General features: G+C 48.5%; 1 protein-coding gene across 1 annotated transcript; it reads left to right on the top strand.

The window, feature by feature from the left end:
• Window positions 1–545: 545 nt before the first annotated feature.
• Window positions 546–16,166, top strand: SFXN4 (sideroflexin 4). Its single transcript, XM_061162760.1, has 14 exons — window positions 546–717; window positions 2,254–2,319; window positions 3,497–3,571; window positions 4,464–4,490; window positions 4,574–4,628; window positions 5,333–5,358; window positions 6,219–6,272; window positions 6,358–6,414; window positions 6,547–6,612; window positions 7,264–7,342; window positions 8,575–8,690; window positions 11,496–11,581; window positions 14,027–14,144; window positions 15,768–16,166. Exons 1-14 carry the CDS (start codon window positions 679–681, stop codon window positions 15,843–15,845), a joined length of 942 nt encoding a protein of 313 aa, XP_061018743.1. The 5' UTR covers window positions 546–678; the 3' UTR covers window positions 15,846–16,166.
• Window positions 16,167–16,868: the final 702 nt, after the last annotated feature.

Genomic DNA, 16,868 nt, shown 5'->3' with positions numbered 1-16,868 from the left:
GGGAAAAACCCTTGGGCAGAGACACTGCTTGGGAGGCAGGGCTGGGGAACCTAGAAGGGCCCCGGGGCTTGGTTTAATGCTCTCAAGTCGACTCTTGAAAATTCAAAAAAGAGGTACCACTGGGCCGCACAAATTATGTAGCACGTCCTATCCCCCATTCCGTGTGCGCTGGAGTTCAGGTGCAATCAAAGAGATTTCCGAGGGTACAAAGCCTGTGCTAGGGGAAGTCAGACGCTGTAGGACTGCAGGGTGAGCCTGCGGAAGGCGCCAGGCGCCCCTGATCGGATCCCCACTGTAGGTCCCGTGATATGGAGTTTACATAGGCGACCCGTCTAGGCCCGGAGGCGGCCAGCCTACCGGAAAGTGAGGAACAAGGTTGGGAAGACCTGGCCTATGGGGGAGGTGGGCTCCCGGCAACAGCAGGCGCGCGGGACCTCGGGAGCTGGAACAGAGCGCACGCGGAAAGGAGGAGCCGAGGGCCCGCGGGCCTGGGAGCCGGGGCAGGGGACGCGCGCGTGCCCGGGGCGGGGCTCGCCGCCCGGCTCCTCCTCCCCGCCAGGCCCGGCCGCCGCGGCCTTTCCTGGCAACTCTTAAGGTCCCAGGAAGAGGAGCCCGGAAGAGGAGGAAGAAGCGCGGGGGGCCGGGCGGCTCCCAGGGTGCCTCGGCGCCGCCGCCCGCATGGAGCCCAACGTGCGCTTCTGGATCACCGAACGCCAAGTACGGCCCGGGCCCGGCGCGGCTGGGGGCGGGGAGGGCGCGGGCCGCCCGGCCTGGAGTCGCCGCTGGCCGCTGTGACCTTGGGCAGGCCACGTGGTCGCAGCACCCACCTTCCCGTCTCAGACCCCGGGAGGGAACGAAAGGAAAGCCGGGCTTGCAGGATGCCGACGGCCACGTCTGTTAGCGTGCGTCGCCTCTGCCGCAGGCTTGGCTAGGGAGGGTAGGTAACACAGTGTCACCCTGCAGATCGCACGAACCAGGAGTCACTCCGCACCCCTCAGGGGTCTGCTTCTGCTGCCTAGGCTGTTGCTGAGCACCAGGCTGGAGAGGCACAAAACAGGTCCTCCCCAGGAGTCTGTAGGCTCAGCCGCCCGACCGTGAGATTCAGGGCTGCGCGAAGCCCCGCCTCCAGGCAGTGGCCGGGAGGCGCTGTCCAATAGAAATAAGATGGCGCCATGTGGGTAATTCCAAATTTTCTGGTAGTCACATTAAAAATATATGACTTTTCACATTTTAATTTTAATAATATATTGCATGTAGCTCAGTAGAAACAAAATATTAACATTTCAACATGTAATTGGTATAAAAAATTATAGATGAGATTTCTTGCATCCTTTTCTGTAGGAAGTCTTTATGTATGGTTTCCACATACAGCACATCTGGAATTGGCCTGGCCACATGTGGTTAATTGGACAGCACGTTTCTAGAGTGTTCTCTTTCCGCCTTGACCTAGAGCAGAGCCTAGCTCGGTTCTCTTAGGTGGGAAAGTCAAGGACAGGAAACTCAAGTTGTCCTAGCAGAGCCAGGCCTCTAAGCGGGAATCGCTGCAAAGTTTGGGGGCTTTAGGGAGCAAACCAGGCCTTCTTTCTCCACATGTGAACCAAACTGCCTGTATTGAGCCTTCACTGGAGTGTCCAGTTCTTTATGACTGGAGTTAAGCCTTATAACCGGTCTTTGCAGGTGACTCTGGTAGAGAATCTGCTGCAGTGCAGGAGACTCCCGTTCCATCCCTGCATCAGGAAGATCCCCTGGATAAGGGGATGGCAACTCACTCCAGTGGTCTTGCCTGGAGAATCCCATGGACAGAGGAGCCTGGCGCGCTACAGTCCTTAGGGTTTTAACGACATGACTGAGCATGCATGCAAGCCTTATAATCACCCAAGGGGTGTGAAGAAACAGATTCCTTTCTAGGAATCTAGAAGGATTGAGACCTTTCTAGGCAGTGCTTCAAGGTGATATGTGGGGTGTGAACATAGGTCCATTTGACCCCAGAGTCTGGGCTTGTAATCCTCAACAGCAATTGGAGGTGAAGAGCACAGGCCATTGGGTCATTTCCTGGTTGGGCTTCCTTGAGTACATTCATGAGCCCTTGGAAGCTTCAGTGTCTTCACCTGTAGGGTGGGGATGTTGTGAGGATTCTAGCAGATGCTGCAAGGAGAAGGCCCTATGAGGTTCTAAAAATGTTGTTAACTGTTATTACCTGGGTTTTTTTTTTCTGCTGCTATTAACCTCTCTGGTGCTCCTGCCCCTCTCAAGTCTTTTATTCAAAGAGTTCTTCAGTGGACAGACTTGTTGGATCCTACAAATTTGGTCCTTTCAATTGTAAGTATTTTCTTGTTTTCAAAAATAGTGAATTTCACACTTTATTCTGAAATGTGAAGGCTGTGTGTCTCTTTTCAAAGCAGTTGAAATAGCAGAATCCATGTATATTATCATGTTTTTATTTCTTGTGAATGAACTTGAGATTGGAAGGTTGCTACATAAGAGCAATCCATTTAACAGGTAGTACCAAATCCTGGCTTCCCAGGTGAGTGACTCAGTGATAGACAACCCGCTGCAGGAGACACAGGTTTAATTCCTGGGTTTGGAAGATCCCCTGGCGAAGTGGCAACCCACTCCAGTATTCTTGCCTAGAAAATCCCATGGACAGAGAAGCCTGGTGGGCTACAGTCCCTGGGGCCACAAAAGAGTTGGACAGGACTTAGCAACTAAACAACACCAACCAAACCCTGGGCCTGGTACTGGTGGTTTCAAAGGGAATCAAAACAGACCTCCCTGGTGATGGAGGACAGAGAAGCAAAGCTAGCCACAGACCTTGACTCTGGGCTCCAAGGGCAAGGTGTAGCAGGGAATTGGGGGAGGTTATTTAAAGAAGGCTGGGAGGGAGGAACTGTCAGGAAGACAGGACTGTGAGCAAAGGGGAGGGCGGCAGGGGACAGGTCACCCAGTTACTGGGTCTTTTAACTCAGGGGAACCGGACAGTTCTGGAAGGCCCTTGTGTGTCATTCAGACAAGAGGGATTTTTACTTAGCCATCTGACGAGTAACCAGAGGGACCCAGACTATGATCAGTTCAGGGGATGACTCAATTATCTAAGTGAAAGATGAGAGTTTGAACCAGGTGTGGCTGAGGGATGAAGAGGAAGAGAAACCCTTCGTGAGAGACCAGCAATGACACTTACAGCCAGATCCACAGGGGCACTCCCATCTTTGTGCTCAAATAAATGTTTCCTGTCGTTTTGTTTATAATAGAGAAAAACAGGAAACAAGCTGAATGCACATCAGTAGGGAAATAGAGAAATATAAAATGGCATACTCATGTAGTGGAATACTGAGAGTGTGGGTTCAATCCCTGGTCAAGAATTAAGATCCTGCAAGCCTCTTGGAGAAGTAAAAAAAAAAAAAAATTAAAATCAGGTGTTAGTAAGCATGTGATTCTTAAATCTGTGGATAAATCTGAAGTTGAGATCATTGCTTGATTTCTTTATACCTAATTGTAGGAAAAAATAGAAAAATCGAGGCAACTCTTGTTAACAAATGAAGATGCATCCAGAGGTGACTTGGAGGACAAAAGGGTATGTTTCTTGTTCCCAGGTGTGCCTGGCTCAAAGCTGGGCTTGGGTGCCTTCAGGTGATTCTAACTGCATGGTCTGAAATCAGGTGGTATTTTGGCATCGTAAACACTGCTCAGTTGGGTTAGCTTTTAAAATACAGTTATGATTCCTTCTTGTAAGCCAGATGAATATGAGTTACTACTGTTAGGAACTAGTATTAAGGGAAAACAGCATAGGGTTCTTCCTGTGCAACAGAGATGGGCAGTTGCAGTATCTATTCTCTGTAGCTGACTCCTGAGCCCCATGGCAAATTCCAGAATTCTGGCAGGCCTCTGAAGTCAGAATCTGCTCCCTGTTAGAAGCAGTGTTATGGGGCGGGGTTACAGCCCCTGCCCAAAGACTCAAGCCCAGTGTTTGTTATCTACCTTGCAGCGAATGGGGCTTTCCAGAGCCCACAGACATCAATCCCTTGAGGCAGCCTGCGGAAAGCTCGCATGTTTAACTTGGTTTTTCTGAGAACTTGTTGGGGCCTCTGAACTCACACCTGGCTCTCTTACAGTGACTTGGCTAATAGCGTGGTTTGCACACAGCCTGCTCTGCTCTGAGCTGGGGGAGGCTGGCGGCATTCAAGGACTCCCCCAAGGGGCAAGTTAGATGTTGGCCTCTCCAAGGTCACAAACTTGGGGGCCTTTTTAATGTTTTGGTCATTTTCGTGTGGCTCTTCTTTTTGCTTCTTGTTAGTTCACTCATTTGATTTACTTGTTTTGACCTGCTCTGCCCCCGTGGTAGAAAACAGTTCACCCTTCACTCCCTGAAAGGTGGAGCAAAGGAGTACCACAAATGAAACTGGAGAGGAGCTATTTTGGCTGCCGGGACACCTTTAAAAACTATTGCTTGGTCTTTCTCTTTTTAGATACAAGAAGCTTGGAAGAGAAGTCTTGTAAGTTTCAGCCCCATCCTAATTTTTAGCCTAAAATAACAAAACCAAACATCAGACTCACCTTTGTGTTTACCCTTCTGAAGTCCACAGTGCATCCTGACAATAGCAGGCTAATCCCTGGTCCTTTTCGACCTGCAGGTGAGTTGATTCTAATTTTCACAAGTGGTTTGTAACCTTTAGAAAACCTTGCCTCCCTCCAAGTCATGTGGTTGGTTCCCCTGGCAACCAGCCCCATCCTTCGGTGCTTTCCCAAAGTCACCGTATTGACATTATCTCAGGTGTGGTTGAAACGGGCTTGCTTTGAAGAATGAGAGGCACTTGGGACTTCCTGGGTGGTCCAGTGGCTAAGACTCCATGCTCTCAACGCAGGAGGCCCAGGTTTGATCCTCAACCAGGGAACTAGATCCTGCGTGCCACAGCTAAGACCTGGTGCAGCCAAATAAATTTTAAAGAAAAGAATAAGAGACACTCCTTTTACCTTTATTGCCCTTCTCACTTAGGAAATTTCAAGGGTTTTAGGATCTCTGGGCCAGGGATAGGGATGAAGAGCAAATACATATGTCTTATTATAAGTCACAGTGTCACAGATGTATTGAATTCACCTGGAAGGATGAACAAAGATTTGCAACAAGTGACCACTTACCCTCAATGAGAGAAAGCCTGGTCAGGTTTTCCTCTGCTGTGCTGGTTTTAAGTTTTGCCTTATGCACGTAGTTATTATTTTTATTAGAAAGAAAAGTGCGTAAAAAATATCCTTTGACTCCCGTGCCTGAGAAGAAGCTTCAGGGTGGGCGGTTTTCCACCCTCTCTGCCGTCACTGACCCTCTTGTCTTTCTCGCCAGCTCTCCTGCCTTTCACGGCACCCACGGTGAGTAAGCTGCCATTCACCACTAAGAAGCCAAGGGGTCAGGAGGACGTCCATGCATCTCCTAAGCTCTCGGCCCCTGTCTCGTGACTGCCTGATAGATGGTTAGGACCTCTCACCTCTGACCCTTGTCCACACCCCACCCCTGCTTATCCCCCCGGGCATCAGGGCCTGTTGAGGATACACAATGTCACAAGGTAACCCTTTCTTTGAATACCTACCATGTGCCAAGCGCTAAGGAGGAGGTTGATGAGTTAGGACATACTCCATGGCACAGGCCCATGTCACTGGCTGTCACCTCCTCTCCCCAAGTCCCCTCCCCCCCAATCAGGCAGGCCCTCCCCTGGGACCCGGAATCACCCGCAGTGAAGCTGTCCACCTTGGCTCTGCCCCCTGCAAGTTTAATTTAAAATAAATTAAAGTGATGCTTCTCAGCCGCCCTGCTCGATTGCATGTCTGGAGACGGGGACCAGTGTGAGGCACCCCTGGGCTCTCACTGCCCATGGGGGCCCATCCAACACCACCTGTCCATGGGCCACTAGCCCCGGGCATCCACATCTTCCGCTTCTTGCCTCTGCTCTTGGGGACTCAGTTCTACATCTCCTTGGGGAGGGTCTGTGTGCCACAAGCCTTCCCTCCCACCCAAGACGCTCTCAGCTATGCATTATTTTCTTTAATTGAAGTATACTTCATTTACAGTGTTTCAGGTTTACCGCAGAGTGATTCATTTTATATGTATTCTTTCTCAGGTTCTTTTCCATTGTAGGTTATTACAAGATCTTGGGTATAGTTCCCTGTACTACACAGTAGGTCCTTGTTTATTTTATATATAGTAGTCTGTATCTGCTTTACTTTCTTTACAGCTATTTCTGTCAATGCTGCCGGTGAAAAGTCTGAAGTCCATGATTTTACCTCAGGTAGCAATTCTTTCTATTTCAAAATTATTGAATTTTGTTGAACTTGAAACCAAAATGTGACGTGTTAGCCTCTGTCTTCCTGTAGGCCTCCTTCTACACCTACAGTACAGTCTTCAACATCGTCAATGGAAATGCAAGTTATGTGAGTATCACGAGGCCCGGAGGGCATGCAGTTTCACGGTGTTTCTTTTGGCGATTTTGTGTGTTTGTTGGAATTATCTTTCCTGGGTAGAACTGTGGCATTTACTAAATATGAGCCTTTGTTTTTCCCTAGGATCGTCGTGCACACGAGAGCTTATTACTAGGTGCAGGAGTGATTGTGTCTTCAACTTTTTTGGGCGTATGTGTTTTTAAAATGTGTCAAATCTTTTACTCTTCAGAATCAAAATTTTATGTTCTAACTGAATTTAGAAAGTATGATTAAGACATGAAGAAAATCAAAGTTACCTGTAATCCTATAACCCCCAAATTATGTGATTTTTTTTTTCTAAGTTTCTAGGCATGGACTCAGTACTGTTATCTTTCTTAAAAAAGTTAATTCAGGGGACTTGACTGGTGGTCCAGTGGTTAAGACTCTGAACTTCCACTGCAGGGGGTGTAGTTCCCTTAGGTCAGGGAACTAAGATCCCATATGCAGCACTATGCGACCAAAAAAAAGAATAATGTCATGTTTGTAAACATGTTATACAAATTATGTGTTGCTTTCAATGTCAGGATACTGTAATGAGTGAAAATGTAGACTTCAGAGCCTGGTGAGCCTGGATTTACCTCTTGGGTCAAATCCTTAACATCTTAGTGACTCTGGACACGTTCTGTAGCCTAAATCTCTAAGCGTTCCTCTGAGGGTCAGGGAGAGCACTTCAGTGTTGCAGGAATTAAAACAAGAAACGTGTGGAGACACTTGCAGGGTCCTGCCCTGTAAAAGGAACTAGGTTGACACTAGCTCTCTGCTGGTCCCATGCAATGATGATTCGTCTCTCTCGTTTTCTAGTTATTCCCTCGTTTGCTCCAAGTAAAGCTTTCAATGAATAGCGTTCTGAGCAGAAACGTCATTCCCGTCATCATTCTCGGTAAGCAGGAGCCTGCCTCCATCTTCAGGGATACCCCAGTCCCCGGGCCTCACTGCAGTTGGTGAGAGCCACCATTTACAGCTTGCTGGTGCCCCCGGGTCCAGATGGGGTCTTTGGTTTGAGAAATGACGCTTTCTCTGTGGGTACCCCTTTAGTTGTCAAAGGATGAACACGAACCTGGAAACACAAATTACATTTTATTTATTTATATTTATATAAATAAATATATATTTATTATTTATAACAAATATACTCCAATTGATATTTTTTAAAATTTTTTCTTGGAATATAATTGCTTTACAATGTTCATTTCTGCTGTACAGCGAAGTGAATCCCTATATATGTGTGTGTGTGTGTGTGTGTGTGTATACACATTTACCCTCTGTCTTGAACCTCCTTCCCACCACCCCCATCCCACCCCTCCAGGTCATCACAGAGCACTAAGCTAAGCTCTTGTGCTAAAGAGCAGCTTCCCACTGGCTCTCTGTTTTACACATGGAAATCTATATATGTCAATCCCAGTCTCCCAGTTCACTCCCCTCTCCCCATCCCTCTCTGTGTCCACACGTCCGTTCTCTATGTCTCCATCTCTTTGTAAAGATTGTACAAGCCTTGTCTATATATTATTTCACTGAATCTTGACAACAACTTAGAGGCAGGTAATATTATCCCTACTTACAGATGAGGAGACTGAGGCGAGGGGCAGTTAGGGAGATTTTCTAGGGTTACCCGTGGAGGAAGTAGTAATCTTGGGGATTTCAAACCAGTAGTCTGACTCCAAGGGAGGGACAGAGATAGTAACCAACTGTTTTAAATTTGCCAGCCTGCAAGTTCAGTAATTCACCCTCAGCATTTGGGCTTGGAAATCAAAGCAGCTTGAAGTGTTGGCAGAATTAGGTCAGTGGTAAAATCTGGGAAATTATGTTATAGAAACTGGGTCAAGCCAGCTTCAGCAAAGAAGGCAGGCATATTTCAAAGGCCCCAGGGTCTTTCTGGGAATCCCGTCAAGGGTGTCGGGACCTGGGGCTGGGTTGTAGTCAGGATCCAAGACCAAGAGGCCAGCAGTTCTGACCCCTACTCCACAGCCCAGGAGAGAGCTGACTTTATATGTGTCAGGTGACCACCCATGGATCGGCAAAGCACACCCATCAGAGAAAGAGGCGTGACCCTCGAAAACATGTCCCTTCACTGGACCCACACTCATCCCTCTGTTTCCTTCTTTACGTCCACAGCCCAGCTCAGTGGGATGAACGTGATCGCCTCCCGAAGTTTGGAGCCCATACGCGGGATCGAGGTCATGGACAAGGAAGGCAATGTCATAGGTTATTCCAGAAAAGCTGGGACAAAGGTAGGGGACCCACGCTGTGAAGCTAAAAGCTGCTTGCCTTTGGGGCAAAGAATTTAATTGTCAGTCTGAGAGCTGGTAACAAATTCACATCTCCCTTCAGCCTTTTCTTATCTGTCTTTTCTCATGGTGCTCAGAGAGAGTTCACATTTGCACTGTGATGTTTAAAAGGTGATGCAGTATCTGGGTTCTCCAGAGAAACAGAACCAATAGAATATCTGACCATCTATCTTTCAGTCATCTATATAAATACGTTAATGTGCTCCAGTCATGTCCCGACTTTTTTGGAGCCCTATGGACTGTAGCCCACCAGACTCCTCTGTGGGATTCTCCAGGCAGGAATACTGGAGTCGGTTGCCACATCCTCCTCTTCCAGAGGATCTTCCCGAGCCAAGGATTGAACCCACATCCCTTCTGTCTCCTGCCTTAGCAGGCGGGTTCTCTACCACTAGCGCCACCTTCTCCAGCGGATCTTCCCACCCAGGAATCGAACTGGGATCTCCTGCATTGCAGTCGGATTCTTTACCAGCTGAGCTACCAGAGAACCCAAATATATATATATATCAAGATTTATTTTATTATTTTTTAAATTTTTATTATTTGGCTGTATTGGGTCTTAGTTGCGGCATGCGGCAACTCTTAGTTGCAGCTTGTGGGATCTAGTTCCCTGACCAGGGATTGACCAAGACTGGGAGCACAGTCTTAGCCCTTGGACCACCAGGGAAGTTCCGCCACAGTCCAATTTTAGAACATGTTCATCCCCCTGAAAATTCTGTCGGGTGAAACAGAATTCTGTTTCAGTCACTCCCCCTCCCACCCGCAGCCCCAGGGAAACACTGATCTGCTTTATGTCTTCATTGTTTTGTCTTTTCTAGAAGTTTCATACAAGTGAATCACAGTATTTTTGTCTGGCCTCTTTGACTTTTGAGGTTCATTCATCTTTTAACGCACTGGTAGTGCATGGCTTTTTATTGCCGAGTAGTCTTCCACTATACCACGTTTTGCTTGTCTGCTCCCCAGGCGATGGAGATTTGGATTGTGTCCAATTTTTGGCTGTTGCCCTTGATGCCACTCTGACTGCTTGTGTACCTACAACTGTGTGTGTGGATGTGTGTTGGCATTTTTCTTCAACTGAATTTTAACTGCAGGGCACAGTGGGAAACACGAGAGTGAATGTTTAATCCCCAAGTTGTTCTTTAGCACCTCCCGCCTCTCGGGTGCTGTGCTGGGCTCTGGAGACCCACCCCTCACTGGTCAGCATTGCTTCTCTCCAGGGGCTGGGAGGGAGCCTCGGGCCCTGCTGGCTACCCAGTTATCTAGCCCATCTTATTGAGAGGAGCTTCCTTGTTTGCAACATGGCCAATTTAGGGTGAAAGAAAGGTTTGGTGATCTTAAAAAAAAAAGTTGATCTTTCTCTTAAGAATAAAGTGTCTGTGACCATGCGTAAGCTTGGTCATTCTTTTATCACTTCCCTGTCACCGGAAGATTTCTTTTCTTCAGCTAAAATTTCAGAAACTGCGTAACCAGCAATATCTGATTGTAATAGAGCACCTTTGATTAGATTTCAGGAGCCCAGTCCACGCTGTTTTCCTTTGCCTGGCCGTGTTGGCTACTCAGTTGCAGGCCGCCACGCATCTCGCAGTGTCTCATGACCGGTGTCTGGCTTGCAGTGTCTTCCCTCCCACACAAGACAAATGGAGAGGGGCCGGCCTTGCCCTGCTGACGCCGAAACACTCCAGGCTCAGCTACCACTCTTTTCTTCTTCCAGCGACTTTATCTTGTATTCCTGAAAGGTTATTTTTAAAAGCCACACCCTCCTTGCAGCCCTCTGTCCTCGTGGGGGAAGGGCATTCCTGCAGGGGATCAGATGAGCCGAGCATTAGTGTCCTGGGCAGAAAACAGGCATGTGGGCCACAGCAGAGAAGCCTGGACAATGGGCTGTAGCCACGGAGTCACAGGAGGCCGGAAGTGCACAGAATAGATTTCAGGGGAGGGCAGGGTGGGCAGAGTGCCTGTCTATCTTACACTTGGCGTGTAGAGTTGTGTCTTACCCAGAGGTCGGGTTCTGATGTTCCAATGCAAGTGTCATCTATAGTCAAAATTTCCCTTGAACATCTCCGATATTGCCCTTGAGTACACGTGATTTTTGTGCATATTAACCCATACTGTCAGTGATATGTTTAAAGGTTCAATATAGAGAGTAACTTATAGAAAAGATGGCAACACAGTATAGACTATACATATATGTTTATGCAAAATAAAATTTTATAAAACACTGTTCATCACACAAGCAAAAGATGGGAGCATGCAGGCAGACTCATGCATGTTACATGCGGACATGATGCCATGCCAGTGCACTGAGAGCTGGGCTTCCCCTCCTGGAAGGAGTGGGATTAGCTGGGGGCAGTTTAGGAGAGGAAGGTGGGTGGCAGAATCCTGGACTGAAAGAAAAATGCGGCGATGTCCTCAGTGGTAAATCAAGCTTTTCTAGCAAAGGGACTGCCATTTGGTTCTAAGTAAGGATTTGTCTGTCAGCTGCTTCTGCTTGTAATTAATGTTTTATTTGGAGTGGTTGGTGGGAGTGATGGAGACCATTGTGGAGTCACGGAGAGGTTAATCTCATCTCCGGTCACTCCAGGCACCAACTCCAGGCATTTTCTGTACGTATGCAGGTCAAGCGCTGCTTCCAGCTCTTTGCACGTGCAAAGAGGGGAGAATGGCAGTTTGCCAGTCTCTGTCATGACTTGCAAGATCCCTGGAACTCGGCCTACTCCATGTGCTAAGCTGCTTTCTTTTCATTTCCACTAGGCCGTTAAAGATACAGCAACATCCAGAGTTGTGCTGTTTGGGACCTCTGCGTTTATTCCTGAAGTCTTCGCATACTTTTTTAAAAGGTAAGAGGTATGCTTATATCCCCGGGAAGGAATAAACATGTTGACCATCAAAACTGTATAAAGTTTGTCAAATACTGAATCTGATGAGCGGGATGGGAAGAAGGTCCTTTAGGAATCTTCCTTCTAAACAGCCTTCATCACCATTAAGATGGTAGGATTGATTTAGGGCAGGTGTGGAAATCCTGATGTGCACATTCCAACAAACCTGGACTCTCCCCCAGTTACTCTGTCCTCAGTTACTCCTTGGGCGTGCCCCTGCACCTGCTGAGGCTCGATTCCTCATTTCTGTTGATAGAAAGATGAGTTTGGAGGATTTGCGGGGCCTGGCAACTCACCCCAGTATTCTTGCCTGGAGAATTCCAGGAACAGAAGAGCCTGGCAGGCTGTAGTCCATGGGGTCACAGAGTCAGACATGACTGAGTGGCTGACACTTTCACTTTTTCACTTTACTTTCCCAGCTCTCATGTGCTATGGCTGTTGCTCAGGTCTCTTTCCCCTCTTCGTTCCAAGCATGTGTTAAATTAGCTTAAGTGGCCCAGAACCAGTTGACTGCCATTCCTTTATTTGTTTATTTTAATATTTATTCATTTGGCCGTGCCAGCTCTTACTTGTGGCATGCAGGATCTTTTGGTTGTGGCTTGTGGATCTAATTCCTCAACCACAGATCAAACCCTGGCCCCCTGTATTAGGAGCACTGCATCTTAACCACTGGACAACCAGGGAAATCCCTGCCATGGCCTGTTAGGAGGAGAGCCTGGGGTCAGCTAGTATGAGAGGCCCCACTTGCAGGAAGCAGCTTAGGGCAGGAGGAGAGGCGTTGGTTTAGATACCAGGAACAGGGCGGGGGGGGGCTGGCCTGCGGCAGCTGATCAGAACTCTTGTGCAGGACAGTCCTCTCTTCTCCTTTGTGGCTGTTGTCTTCCTCCTTTCCCTCTGTACATTGGCTTCTTCACGTTGACACGTGACTGTGGCCACCTCCCAGCTGGTATCCTTGCAGTGTCTTGTCTTTTTTTTTTTTAAATTTTTGGCCATACCCCACAGCATATGGGACCTTAATTCCCCAACCAGGGATCAAACCCACACCGGCTGCATTGGAAGGCGGAGTACTGGAGTGGGTTGCCATGCCCTCCACCAGGGGATCTTTCCAACTCAAGGATTGAACCCGTGGCTCTTATGTCTAACCTATATTGGCAGGCGGGTTCTTTAGCACTAGTGCCACCTGGGAAGCCCCTTAATCACTAGACCACTAGGGAAGTCCTCACAGTGTCTTGATGAGAGAGAAAAACACAGCAAATCTTGGGGGGTTAAGGGTAGGGTGTGTCTTCCACACAGTTCACAAACTCCTGGGAAAGGATCCTGTTGGTCCAGGAGGGGTCACCTGCCTGGTGCTGGCCCAGCCTGCTCTGTCTGGGCTGCTGAGCTAGGAAGCCTCTGCTTGGACCACACAAGGAGTGCATTTCAGGAAGCAGCAGTGTTCTGTCCAACTCCTACTTCCCATGGTCGATCCAGCTGGGTGGCTGTGGGGACTTCTCCAGGGTTGGGTCCCCCTGCTTCTCTCTGGCTGACCTCAGTGTGGGGGATTCTGGGAAAGCTGGGATCTAGAGGTTCATCCTCCAAGGCCTGCACAGTGGTACCACCTGCCTGGTGGGGAGAGGTGGTCCTCATTTCCCGGTGGGCCTTGGGGGTGCCTGGAAGGGACCTCGTCCCACACCCATGACAGTATCCCAGGTAGAGTGGCCGCGGTGGCCCTTCTGATTCAACCCTTTCATTTTTGCCTCTGAAAAGTCTCAGGGCTCAGAAGGGGAAGGCGACTTACCTGAGAGCACAGGGTCTGTCAGTGGCCAAGCCCCAGCCGGACCCCAGGACCCCAGATCTCTGGCTTCCCAGGCTGGGCTTCTTGCTCCTTCTTCCCACAGTCTCAGAGGTCAGGGTCAGAACATCACAGTCCAGGGGAGGGTGCAGGTCCTAGAATCTGACCTCTCACTTTTAAGAATTTGAAGATGTGGCTGCGTCCTCTTGTTGGTGTGAAGGAGATGATGATAACATAGACCTCATAGGGTCGGGGGATAGCAGGTAAGCAAATGCATATGAAGTGCTTGACCCAGGCCTGACATGTAGTGACTGCTCCATCTGTGCAGCTGCTGGTATCACCTGTTGTGGGGTGATTAGGAACGGAGGCCAGGCCTGCGGCTGCTCACAAAACAATTGACTGCCATCTGAGCCCAGGGCGGGCCTCTAAAAGAGTCCTGGAGGGACATCCCTGGTGGCCCAGTGGTTGAGGCCAAGCTTCCATGGCAGGTGGCCTGGGTTCGATCCCTGGATGGGGAACTGAGACCCCGCGTGCCGTGTGGTGAGGCCAAAAAAATAAATAAAAATTTAAGTAAGCCATCTTTAAAAAAATTTTTTTTAATTAAATTTGAAAGCCCTGGTACCTTTTTCTTACAGGACCCAGTTTTTCCTGCAGAATCCATGGTCACTGTGGACCCTGAAGTTTTCTTGTACGATCCTCGTCATGGGATTGATGGTGCCAGTTTCCTTCAGCATCTTCCCACAGATCAGACGGGTAAGTGTCCCCCTTCAACTTCCTCTAAAAAAAAAAAATGTGTCTCTTCTCCTCATTATCAGAGTGAGATAACTCATTCTCTGAAAAAAATCGGGCCAAGTTTACAGAAGAATAAAACAAAATAACATCCTTTACGCATAATCCCACCCTGCAGATGACTTGCACAGTTTTGGATTCTGTTTTTCTTCACTGTGTATCTGAGGTGTTTTTTCTGGGACATTAAAAAAAAAACAACTTTGAGATAGTTTAAAGCTTCATAAGATACTATAGTGAGGGTTCATCCCATAGGGCTTTCCGCAGCGATGGAAACGTTGTAATGTGTTGTCCAGTATATGTAGTCCCTCATCACAGCTGGCTGTTGAGCACTGGAAACATAGCTAGTGAGGCTGAGGGATTGAATTTTTAATCTGTTTAATTTTAAGTGCTCACATGCAGCTAGTGACACCCGTTCTGTGCGTGCTCAGTCGTGTCCCACTCTTTGCAGCCCCATGGACTGTAGCCCACCAGGCTTCTCTGTCTATGGGATTTCCCAGGCAAGAATACTGGAGTGGGTTGCCATTTCCTACTCCAGGGGATCTTCCTGACCCTGATCAAACCTGAGTCTGTCTCTTGCATTGGCAGATAGATTCTTTACCACTTGTAGTCTTTACCACTAGTGCCACCTGGGAAGGCCCTGCTGCTCTATAGAGCAGGATATATTATAATCTGTGATGAGTCAGACTGCCTGGACTCAGATTCCCAGTTCATCCATGACCCTGGTCAATCTGCTTAAACTCTCTGAGGCTTAGTTTCTATTAAAGACAGATGGAGGTCATAATACCTCTGCAAAGGCTTGTTGCTGATAGCAAGGACATTACTGATGTAGTAGATACTGATTTCCGGCATTTCTTGGCTGAAATGCTTGTTGCTGTCACCATCACCACCCCCTGACCTCCAACCCCCACCAAGCAAGTCTTGGCATTTGTTGGATGTTTAAAATAACTTGTTGGTCCAAGGTGGGCATGAGGTGGTTGAATGGTGGTCCTGTCCTGACTGGGTGGCTTGCAGATAGAGTGCAGGGCTGAGAGGTTCTGCCAGGGCCCTGCCCAGGGTACATCCTCAGACGTTGTGTGAGCCACAGCATTTGTTTATATTTGAAATTTTCCATAAGAAAGTTTTTAAGGGACTTTCCTGATCGTCTAGTAGTTAGGACTCTGAACTTGCAATGCAAGGGGCCCAGGCTCAGCCCTTAATCAGGGAACTAAGATCCTGCAAGCCTCACAGTGTGTGGGATTTTAGTTCCCTGACCAGGGATTGAACCCAGGCCCTCAGCAGTGACCACATGGAGTCCTAACCACTGAACTGCCAGTGAATTCCAGGTTAACTTTTTTTTTTAAGACATCACTGAAAAGATTGGACTGAAATAGATGCTTTCTGAACTGTTTTTTTTTTTTTTTTTCTACACTACATGGCTTGCAGGATCTTTGTTCCCCGATCAGGGATTAAACCCGGGGGCCCTTGGCAGTGAAAGCTCCAAATCCTAACGTCTTAACCACTAGAGCACTGGAAACTCCTAAAAAAATTTTTAACTTCTAGGGCAAAAAAACTGAATATGCATATTAAGAATTTAACTTTGTTTTTTAGATACAGTGCAGTGAGCTTGAAAAGGAAATTCAGTCGGCAACAGAAGAAACAGAACTCTTCTATAACAGAGGGGTGTAGGTGTGCGTTTTAGCTGCATTTGGTTGGTTCCTGTGTGAAAACCTTCCTCTAAGGTTTCAGTTTCAAGAACCTGCCAGAAGGGTCCTGGAATCCCCAGAGGTGTCTGTGCCGACAGGATGGCTTACGATGACACCTGATGAGACTGGTCCTGCCTCGGGTTAACAGGCTTGGATGGAAGAAGAGAAACGGGGGCTGTCCTGTCTGACCCACCACATGCGGTTGCTAAGGGGATGTGTGCGTGATGTAAGATTCGGTTTTCTATTTGTCTGTCAGCCTGTGAAAGGATACTGTGAAATCACCAATAAACTTGTCTAGAGTTGAGTATTTGAAAATGAAGGAGAAAGGTTCACGTACCCAACGCACAGGCATTAAACTGCTAGCCCACCTCCAGGTACACTGGTCGGGGGTGGGTGAAGGCCTTCTACCCCCAAAGCAATGGTGTTTCCCTTCTCAGCTTACTCCTGTTTGGACAGCTGCTTGAAACCTTTGCCAGCTGCTACCCAGCTCCTTCTTTCTCCTCCCTGGCAGATGACTCGTTCTCGCCCTCCACGGTGAAAGCCAAGGTTCTCGCCCTCCTGGCAAGAAGCCTGCTGACCTCCGTCCACCCACGCCCAGCCTCCCCTCCTCCCTGCATGATCAGCGGTGTCCTGGGCTTGGGCCCCACCGACCCTGCCTGTTTCCTCGCGGCCTTGCTCTGCAGCCTTCACTGCCCCCTCTGGCTTCAGCCTCCCTCCTCTGCTGCTTCCCAGGAGCATTTCAACTGCATGAGTCACTTGGCTCATGAAAAAACAAACACCCCTCTGTGTAGCCAAAGTTTTTCAAAGAGTTTTCTGCCCTCACTCTTTCCACCCCACCTTCCACTGCTGAGGCTGCTGTCATCCATGCCCCCAGTGCTGTTCACACAGCCACTGCCCACTGGGCGCGCCTGTCACGGGGCTGGCTCTCCCCTCAGCAAAAGGCCTACATCGAGCTGTTCCTGCACTTTGCCATCCGGACATACATTTGGGAGCATCTTTCGCTCCC

This window comes from Dama dama, chromosome 15 (genome assembly GCF_033118175.1).
Source record: "Dama dama isolate Ldn47 chromosome 15, ASM3311817v1, whole genome shotgun sequence".
In the NCBI taxonomy this organism is placed as follows: Eukaryota; Metazoa; Chordata; class Mammalia; order Artiodactyla; family Cervidae; genus Dama; species Dama dama.
This window is presented reverse-complemented; position numbering and strand designations above follow the sequence as displayed.